At 33.3% G+C, this 10,954-nt stretch overlaps 1 protein-coding gene across 2 annotated transcripts; it reads right to left on the bottom strand.

Moving 5' to 3' along the window:
- Positions 1-303: 303 nt before the first annotated feature.
- LOC123684261 (ejaculatory bulb-specific protein 3-like) lies at positions 304-9,363 on the bottom strand. Of its 2 annotated transcripts, none has more exons than XM_045623447.1 (2): positions 9,052-9,363; positions 304-580 (listed from the first exon to the last, which is right to left on the bottom strand). In XM_045623447.1, the coding sequence occupies exons 1-2, from the start codon at positions 9,242-9,244 to the stop codon at positions 399-401; spliced, it is 375 nt and encodes a 124-aa protein (XP_045479403.1). In that variant the 5' UTR covers positions 9,245-9,363; the 3' UTR covers positions 304-398. The 2 variants fall into 2 exon arrangements, with proteins under 2 accessions (XP_045479403.1, XP_045479411.1); XM_045623455.1 differs by lacking the exon at positions 9,052-9,363 and adding an exon at positions 6,118-6,326.
- Between the last annotated feature and the right edge of the window lie 1,591 nt (positions 9,364-10,954).

Raw genomic sequence — 10,954 nt, 5'->3', positions numbered from 1 at the left:
TTTTGACAATATTCAATACAATTAATTTATTTTCGTTTGGAGGCGAATCCCCTATACATTTAATATTACACAAATATAGAATCCTCAATTGCATTAAGCAAAAACTTACCTAAATTTAGTAGACACTCACTTTATTACACTTAATACTTTTTTGGAGAGTTTTCAATATTTCTGTTTGACACAATCAACCCACGTATAATTATGTGGAATACCAACATTTCCAATCTTTTGACAAACTAAATATTAATTTTCGCCGAGTGCTTGTACGCATACCTCAGCAAGGTAGGAAGAAAATACACAGAATACCTCAACTGGAATTTTATTTCGTGATTAATTATTCAAAATATGTTTCACCAACAGTTATTTGTCTGAAATAACTAAATTAAGCTGGAATAGGATTAGAATTTACCCAGCTTTTCCTTCTTCTTTCTGTATATTTGTTCAGGATCGTACTTGGCTTCCAATTCTTTATATAAATCTGGTTTTTCATCAAAGAGGAAATTCAGGGTTTTTTTGGCATTCTCCTTTTGTTTCTCTGTACATTTAGAACATTCGGTCTTCAGGGCATCAGGCAGATTTTCTGGAAGAAATTCAATTTCGTTATAAGAGAAATTAAACAAAGTGAAAGTGAAATTTTGATTTATTTATTTTATTTCCATTTCAATACAACAGTATACTTTGAATTCGTTGAAATAACCCATCAGATCAGAATTATAAAATTGTAATTTTTCATCAGTCTGATGATTCCTATTTATAATGATAATTTAAAAGATCTGAATACAGTAGATGACACTGTCATTATGGGCATTATAACTAATATTCAAAATTAAAAAAATTATAAAAACCAAATATAGAGTACATAATATGTATAACGAAAATTATTCAGATGAGCAACATTGTAAGCTACTTCCTGAATATTTCGAAGAAGATCCTTTCTGAAAGATCACTTTTATATGTACAGACTGGGCAAAATTTGTTGTCAATGATCTCGAGAACTATCGGACCTAGAAACATTTCGAGCTTTTTTCCTAGACAATCCAAATGGAAAAACAGGCCTATTTGGCCTATTATTTTTAGATTTTGTGGTTATTACTGAAAAATGATTAACTGTCCTAATCAATAACGCTGAAAAACTCGCTTGTTTGACCTCGTATTCGAAATTCTTCCTACTAGCGATTTTAAAGAGTACCTAAAAGGTGTTATGGTTGAATTCAAAAACCCCCATTATTCTGCAACTGTAACAGGAATTCTTGCTTTTTTGGAAATCGAAATTTTTTTCCAGCTTTTCGATTTGAAGTTAGTTACTTGGTATTACCATGAACACTACGAAATAATATATGCATTATTTATCGATTCTCCGACCAGAAACACCGAATGTAGAATCAGATAGCTTTCGAGTTTAACGAAACTGCCTACTGCCTGCCTGTCTGTGTCGATCTACGTATCATTGAATTCTACAATTCTTATCCGATTTGAATACAATTTGATATGGATTTGGCTAGATCCAGCTATTCTCCATTAAATATGCGCGTTGAGCATGCACAATATTCCTGCTTTTTCCATATCTTGCGTTCTATTCATCAAAAGATGATGGAAATCTGGTATGGATATTTGAATTGGTTCTCAGTTATTCCATTAGCATTTCAGCTCTTTAGGATTTTCTGTGAACCTGAAATTTCTCGCACGATTTTGTTCTACAAGGTGTGAAAGAATGAATGGATTAGTCACAGAATTAAATACAGTGTGTATCAGTTTTAATCGTTAACAATTTAATGCGATATTCTCCTTGTTCTGATTCGGAACAATATATATTATATACCTCTATCTCGATCCTTAAGAGAGATACAGGGTGTTGAAGTTCACAAGAAAAAATCATTTTTATACAATAGCTTCCATAAAAAAGCTTGGATTCAAACGAAATTTTGCATGCCTACCCTACTCCCTAAGGACCATTTTATGAAGATATTTTTGATTTTGGGGCTACACCAGAGGCGTGCAATTCAGTCACATCTAAATAATTTCGAAGAAAAAAGTTTGTCACTGTAATTTTGAAGGATTGAATGAAGCAATATCGAATTGCTTGTACAATTTGGAGTATAATTTGCTTTCAGAACAAAATTTTAAATTCCAGATTCAGGGATTATTAGTTTTTTCGAAAGACGTTCTAATTCGAAATTGGCTACAAATTCATAATTTAGTCAGCCACGAACTGAATTCGGTAATATTTCGGAAAGATATATTGAAACAATCGATCTGATTATTTGTTACATTAAGGAAAAAGTTTATTGTGACAACTCGCGACGAGCTGATCCAGCGAATAAAAGATGTCTGCGTTGAGCTGAGGCAAATTCAGGAAATGATGGAAGATGCAGTTAATTCATTAGTTCGCCATTGTCAGAAATGCATCGTGGCTGACAGTCTGCATTTTGAACATATGCTATGATGTCATATCTATTTTCCGTTACCTCTCGATTTTTTACAAATTTTCTATTTGATTTGTAGGTTTGTAGCTAATTTCTAGTCAGCATGACTTTCAAAAAATCCAATTATTACTGAAACAGAAACTTTGAATTTTGTTCTGTGAAAACAAATTTTACTCGAAATCAAACCAGGAATTCGAAATTGCCTTATTTGTTCCTTAAAAATAACAATGACAAACTTTTTTCTTCGAAATAATTTAGATGTGACCGAATTGCACGCCTCTGATATTGCCCCGAAATCAAAAGTATCTTCATAAAATGGCCCTTAGGGAGTAGGGTAGGCATACAAAATTTCGTTTGAATCCAAGCTTTTTTATGGAAGCTATTGCATAAAAATGATTTTTTCTTTTGAACTTCATCACCCTGTATCTCTCTTAGGGATCGAGATAGAGGTACATAATATACATTTTTCCGAATCAGGACAACGAGAAGACTATCCCATTAAATTTTTAACGATTAAAAGTGATACACCCTGTATTTCTGTCTAGTCGGTGTAAGTAAGATTTCGAAATGATGGATACTTCTTTCTCTATTTCAAAAGTTGCTCCTCGTTGAACATTGTTTATATTTGAATATTATTCATGATAAAAGAAATAATGAGTCTTGTGTGAAATTTCCAGTATTTTTTTATTCTCAATTTGGATTCTTTACATTTCACAATGTAAACTGAAAATTTCAGTAGGAATAAAAACACTTATTTGGTTCATCTTTGAAAATTTTGAATCGATAATAATAATCGATTTTGAATACGACTTCGAATAGGTGAGTTATTCAGTATTAAAAATGATAATTATCTAAAAAGACTTCAATTAAAACTCAATAGGTATGCAGAAAATTCATAGGTTGGTTTTGTTTTGGACTTATTACATTTCCTCTAGCGTCAATAGTTTTCGAGATACCCTTACAAAAAAACGAATATTTCGTGTACAGGGTGTGAAAAATTCGTGTGACTATGATATGGAAGGATTCCATTCACAAAGAAATACCTTATTAGATATTTCTTTGAATGAATGAAATCAATCTGTCCATTCAAATACATTTTATGGGTCTGTTCTATGTAAATAATAATAACACAGATGTCAACAAAGACTTCTGATATATCTCACTGATTAATTATACCTAATACTTATTATTTGATTTTTTTTTTCATTGACTTTCAAGTCAGACGAACGTGAACCTTGCCTTGATTCTTGATTTGTCATCATTTCTCAGGACTGGTTCAACTAGCCTTGAAGTAAAACCACCGTCTATAATTGATCAGTTAATATACTCAACAATTAATTTTGTTATGCATATTTTATATTTTCCTACGTAATGAGTACGACAGAATAGTTATTTATAATACAAGTGCAGAAGGCATTGATATTCTTCCACGAGTTCAAAATTCAAAAACGAGCCACGAAGTGGCGAGTCTTGGAATGAACGAGTGGTAGAATGAGCCTTCTGTACGAGTATTATACATTATTTTCTCTAATTCATTGCATTTTCATTGAAATTAATGAAATATTTCCATAAATATAATTTAGTGATTTTTGCATTGAAAAATGTTGGTTGGCAGAACTGATTTCTTCAAGGCAAATTGATGAATTGACAGATAAAGCCGTGGCGGAAAGTTCGGAGTACCAACATAGAATAATAAAATATAACCATGAAAACTGTGCGTTTCTGATATATTCTCGCACGATTTTGTTCTACAAGATGTGGAAGAATGAACGGAATAACCACAGAATTAGAGAAAATAATTTCTGCTGTTCTATTCCTTGTATATGAATTTTGGACGAACAAATTAGTTTTCCAACATGAAATTTGTAAACATTGAAGAAAATGAAGAATCTTACAGTCTATTTCTTGGTCTCGAATCAATTAAATAAAAATGGAAAAAGCACCGACTTGAAGTGAGGTGGTATTTAGCCCTCTTTCGTTCATGTGCAAATTACGTCTTTCTAGACATCTTTACACTGAGCGAAATACCGTTGTAAATTGTAAATCGTTTCGTAAATGAAACACAATCTTGTACTTTTTTCAAGCTTCGATTTGCGATAAATGTGTGCACAATATAAGGTTTGTTTAATTTTCATAACATATTCTCTACAATACCCAACGTACTAAATCCTTTTTTCACCTTTAATTTTCTTTCAAAAATGAAAGCAACAATAGTTGAAGAAATTCAGAATATTCGAATTTTAGGCTAGTTCGAATTACTTTGCACGAGTCGATGATTCCATCTAGGTATCTAGGGTGATGAAAAAATACGTTTCAATATTTTGGAAGCCAATTCCCATTTCAGTATGAATTTTTTCACATATTTTGTCTATTCAGCTTGTAGAATATTGAAACTTTGTTTTTCAATACCCGGTATACAGGGCCGTCGCTAGCCAAGCTGCCGCCCTAGGCAGAAATTCAAACCAATAGATGATTCACGATAAGTGGAATATAATAAAAATGTGATAAACGTGCTCAACTGAATTCTAATGAATGAATGATAAAATATATGGATTGAGTTCAGGTTTCAGATCCTTCGTTTTTTTTTCTTTGATATGATGAATATTTATTCATGATGCAAATATGTTTAAGATAAGTGAATTTGATAAAAAAAATCATGAGTGAAATTCGTTCAAATAAAAAAAAAATTATTTAAATCGTTCTTCCAATAAATATAGATAATGTCGCCCTCCATTATTTGCCGTCCCTCTAGACTAGAGTGTTCCCTGCAGTCTCAGGTTCCTAGCTCAGTTTCGATTTTATAAAAAACTTGAAAATTTGTTTTTTTTTGTTTAAGATTATCGAGTGAAACAATCGGATGATGCGAATGAACCATTATTTTATTTGAATGCGCCCACGCCCAACACTAATTAATTTGATATAAAAAATGAAGAATATTATAAAATAATGGAATGTCGTATGAAATAATAAAACTTCTTATATTTCTTGAGAAGTATCAGTTGGAAGTGATAAAATGGAATCGTTTTCTGATATTTTGCATTATCTTCTGAGGAATCAACATTCTGATTAGGGAATTGAAAAGAAAATAATCCAGAACCCCAAGTGGTCATAAAATTCGGCAACGTAAAGGGAACGCCGACAAGCCTGATGAGTGCATGTGTTTTTTTCAAGACAATAACTCGTAAACAGCACTATGAGGGAATCACGCCACATCTGGATATTTATGAGTAGGTATAATGTATAATGCGGACCTTTTATGGTTTTTGATGTTATTTAAATTTGTCGGTATTCCTTCCTGCTGTTGCTGACTGAATTGAATCTCATTTGGTAATTTGAATTTCTACACATGTAGAACCGGCCCTGCCGGTATATAATAACCGACAGAATAACAACTTCAAGATTCGTGCGAAATTTTGTATTGATAGTTTCATTCAAACCAAAGAAATTCAAGCAGAACATCGAAATGACGAGAATGGAATGGAATAGCGAAAATGCGTCAGAAGCTTTCGTGCACTCGTTCATACATGCGCCAATTGAACCCTTGGAGACCACATATATACCAACATACGATTATGGTGTCTCCAAGGTCGGATGAAATGACGAGCGCTCAAATGCTCCTGGCTTAAGTCAGTGATTCTTAGGAAGAAAAGTGATCATTATTAACAAATGGTAGAATCTACATCCACATAGGTACCTCTGATAGAACTTGCTTGAGGCGTACAGGTCTTTCTTTCCATGAAACACTCATGATAATTCGTTAATAATCTATCACTTCGGAAAATCTCATCCAAATCGATTTTATCGAATTTAGCACTATACATTTCTGTACAAACACAGACGGCTGCCAAACTGAGCAGTGATACAAACACTACGAAATTCATTTTCTCATATTAATGAGGAAAAATGACTGAAAGATCCTATTTATGGAAAAGTATACCATTTTTTCTACTTGATTCAGCTGATTACTTTATTTATGCGATTCACAATTTCATATTGAAAACATGTTGTCTTAATTAATGATATTTTTTTGTATCAAGTTTGTATGCTCGGTGCTAATATATATAATGAGTGTCATTATAAAAAGAAATGTTTTTTTTCATTTTGATTATTTGGCAATGAGAGAGAATTTTAAATCATAAACATTTAGCCTAATTAGCAATAATTTCATTTAAAGACCTTTAGTTCAATCAGCAGTCTTCTGTACTTCCAGCAAACACCTACAACAATTCAACATTCTACGACTATCCTTGATAGAACGCCTTATGTTGCTGAAAATATTATGTTGTTCTCAATACCAGCTCTACTTTGAATATATTAGTTTGCAGTGATAGTGATAGATTTAAAACTACAATAAGGTCAAATGCCTTCTTCAAACCATTAAACCATTTATTAGGGATACTTGAAGATACAAAATGGTCTCGTAGAACTACTTGTCCGGACTTTACCGCGTTGTAGTATTATTATTATTATTAGAACTCTTTATTGCAGTACTCCTCTGATAACCAGCTGGGACCGTATTCTCGACAAGTGATCTTTCAAAACGTATACGTTCATTCAGTGTGCAGAGCACTGAAAGAACGTATACGTTTTGAAAGATCACTTGTCGAGAATACAGTCCCTGGTGTTCTTACTTTTTTGAGCGCTCGATTACCGAATAGAGCACTATTGAATTTGATCAAAATGTGACTATTCTCAGAATTTTGAGCTATGAATGGTTTCAAACGCTAAGTACGACGAATTATCGAAAATTACAGCGATAATTGCATTGTAGGAAGCGAAAAAGCACTGCGATAATTAATCTGTTCATAGATGCATAGTTTCTATGCATCTTACACAGTTCGAATCTATGACATCTATGGAATCTATGTTATTTTGACAAGTTAATAGTTTATTCGTGAAATATTCCCCCGAATTACACTCGTGCATCAAAATGACAGGATAATTTCGCATTCCAGCGTGTTTTCTTTGAAAAACTGCATTCGGTCATATTCATTTTTGGAGAAAGAGCCCTCCACCTTCGGTGTCGGGCTCTTTCTCCAAAAATGAAAATGAACTCATGCAGTTTTTATGACAGCACGCTGTCATGCAAAATTATCGGTAATTTTGATGCACTTGTCAATTACTTACGAATATTTCCCTCCTGTCAAAAATTCTATGTATATGGAGAACAATTATCGAAAATTACAGCGATAATTGCATTGTAGGAAGCGAAACTGCACTGCGATAATTGTTCTGTTCATAGATGCATAGTTTCTATGCATCTACACAGTTCGAATCTATGGCAATTCCATTCTAAATCAGTTTGACAAGTAATGTAACAATTTATTCGGGAAATATTCCCCCGAATTACACTCGTGCATCAAAATGACCGGATAATTTCGCATTCCAGCGTGTTTTCTTTGAAAAACTGCATTCGGTCATTTTCATTTTTGGAGAAAGAGCCCGACACCGAAGGTGGATGAAAATGAACTCATGCAGTTTTTATGACAACACGCTGTCATGCAAAATTATCGGTAATTTTGATGCACTTGTGCAATTACTTACGAATATTTCCCTCCTGTCAAAAATTCTATGTATCTGGAGAACAATTATCGAAAATTACAGCGATAATTGCATTGTAGGAAGCCAAACTGCACTGCGATAATTGTTCTGTTCATAGATGCATAGTTTCTATGCATCTTACACAGTTCGAATCTATGGCAATTCCATTCTAAATCAGTTTGACAAGTAATGATACAGTTTATTCGGGAAATATTCCCCCGAATTACACTCGTGCATCAAAATGACCGGATAATTTCGCATTCCAGCGTGTTTTCTTTGAAAAACTGCATTCGGTTATTTTCATTTTTGGAGAAAGAGCCCTCCACCTTCGGTGTCGGGCTCTTTCTCCAAAAATGAAAATGAACTCATGCAGTTTTTATGACAACACGCTGTCATGCAAAATTATCGGTAATTTTGATGCACTTGTGCAATTACTTATGAAAACCTACACGAGTAGGTACTTTGTCGCAAAAGCATTGACAACAATATCTAGATAAAATTCAATTCAACATTTATTTATTCTAGCCTATTAAAAAATCTCTCCGCTGAATTATCATTCATTCATTGAGACAGCATTTCTAAAAAATTAGAAATGAGTGAATTTTTCTCCTTGATTATTTATAATAATCCATTAAGTTATTTCAGGCTATGGGGATATAATATAATGTTTTTTTATCCAAATGAAAATTGATATGATCAAAAATCATCACGATTTCGAATGTCTATTTATTGAGCGGGTTTGCATCTGAGAATCAGTTAAAGGAAAATAGGTAGAAATAAAATAATTACAATGAAAACGAGCCTCGCCTTCCATTACCAAAATCAGTCATCTATCTGATTCACCAATTTCGAAAGAAGAAAGAGTCTGTATAACAACCTATATTCTACAAATCCCTGAGTAACTAGACTATCTGCAGTTGATCTATTGATGAAAACATTAACAAACCCCTCAAAAATCTCAAGTTTTGAGAATATTGAAATCGAAAAGAAATTATTAGTAACATCATTTTATGTCAGTTAAATATTGACGGATGATAGTGTATGGGACATAATTTAGAATCCCCTTTTTGATGGGGATGACACTTACTTTTAATTGCTGTACCTTGCGGAGTACAATTTCCCTTTTCCATGAAGCATTGATGATAATTTTTGATCAGCCTGTCACTTCGAAAAATCTCTTCCAAATCTATGTTGTCAAACTTCGAATCATACTGGTCTGTTTCTTCTGCTGTCAACAAGACTACACAGATAGAAACCAACAATAGCACTACCGCATTCATTCTTGTGATTTTAGGCTCATTTGTGAAGCTTCGAATGTTGTAATAAGTTTATATAGGAAGGAGAAAGAGATGCAATTTTTCCTACTAACAAAGAAAATATAGCAATAAGGATTGGATTGTTGGTAACTCCTCAGGAAGGGATATGAATGCTTTTAATTATTAATCGAGAAGGCAGTAAAAAAGTTAATAATCAAGGACAAGTAATGCAAATTCTATTCAAAAGTGATTGTTGATAATTGTGAATATTACTCATTCTGAAGAATTATTCGAATAGACCAATAACGAGAACAGCTAACTGAAAAGTTAACGTCATGAGTATTATATTTCCATGATAAACAATTTAATGGACGAGTTGCATAACAATTATGACATGTTGGAATTTGAAGATTTTTAGTTTGCATTTGCGCATTAATCTCCGAAATCGTCAGCCATCTCAACTCATCATTCCAAGCATCTAGCGGCACAAACAATAGTTCTTCATTAATTCAAAAAAATTAAGAAAACATCAAGAAGAATTTTAATCAAGAAAGATTCTCTTTGCATACAAGTTGCATATGGTTCCAGTTTGATAAAGGGTGAGCCTTGTATATTTTTATACAGGGTGTCCCGTAAAGACCACGTCAAACCGAAGGAGAATGTAGATCAAAGGATAACCCACCTGCTATGACAAAATTCCCATTATAAAAGTCTTACCGTTTTCGAGATATTATTTTTTTTGAAAATAATGAATTTTTGCCCCTTTCAATAGTTTTGTCCTTACGGTTGGTACAATTTTACATCTTTTTGGTTAATTTTTTCAGTAAAATATTGCTGAAGAATGATTTTAACGTTTACATTAAAAACATCCTCCGAACATTTTAAAGGGGGGCTATGAGAAATATTTTTATTGGAAATTTTGGTAGTGGATTATTTTGTTCATGAAGTTTAGCCCAACGTAGTGGAAAAAAAAATGTACCGAGCTACTGCTGCACATTACACCAATAAATTATCTATTTTATAGTGATTTCAAAGAGGTATCACACAAGTCATTTGTTATTCAAAGAAAAAAGATATGGCTGTTTTTATCCAAATGGGTACGTTTTTGACAGAATCAAGTTTGTCAATTCTGTTGAGAAATCTTCGATATTGCATTACTTAGTGAACAATGGCAATTGTTTACGTGCGAAAATATTACTCACATAATTATTCACCTCCACGAAATTCAATTTTGCCGGCAAATTTTGCGAAAACATCATGCAGATCCAGATTTTTTTTAATAAGATCATTAGGAGCGATGAGTCTTCCTGTACCAAGGATGGGTACATGAAGACCTAAATCCTCTGGACTTTTAATATTGGGGCTGCCTAAAAGACAAAGTATACGCAACACCCATACGTGATGAAGCCGAATTGCGGATGCGTTCTCTCAAATCGGCTTCATCACGCATGTTTGTTGCGTATACTTTGTCTTTTAGGCAGCCCCAATAATAAAAGTCCATAGGATTTAGGTCAGGTGAACGAGGAGGCCACAAAATTTCACCTTCTCTTCCAATCCACCGGTGTGGATAAGTTCTATTTGAATGAGCGGTAACTTCGAGTCCGTAATGTGTTGGGCATCCATCATGTTGAAACCACAGACTACAGTGACTATATTAATAAAGTCACTGTGCCACAGACTACGTCGCGGCGCCAGTGGCACATCTTTCAATGAAATGGGCAGCTGGTTGGTTGA

The sequence above is a fragment of the Harmonia axyridis genome, chromosome 1, assembly GCF_914767665.1.
Source record: "Harmonia axyridis chromosome 1, icHarAxyr1.1, whole genome shotgun sequence".
NCBI classification, from domain to species: domain Eukaryota; kingdom Metazoa; phylum Arthropoda; class Insecta; order Coleoptera; family Coccinellidae; genus Harmonia; species Harmonia axyridis.
Note: the sequence above shows the minus strand (reverse complement) of the source record. Positions and strands in the feature narration are given on the sequence as shown.

Excerpts from the sequence above, each read along its gene's own strand:
- LOC123684261 (XM_045623447.1), bottom strand. The coding sequence starts at position 9,244 with ATGAATGCGGTAGTGCTATTGTTGGTTTCTATCTGTGTAGTCTTGTTG. Across the intron at positions 581-9,051 it reads GCAAGGTACAGCAATTAAAA|AAAATCTGCCTGATGCCCTG; the intron begins GTAAGTGTCATC and ends AATTTCTTCCAG.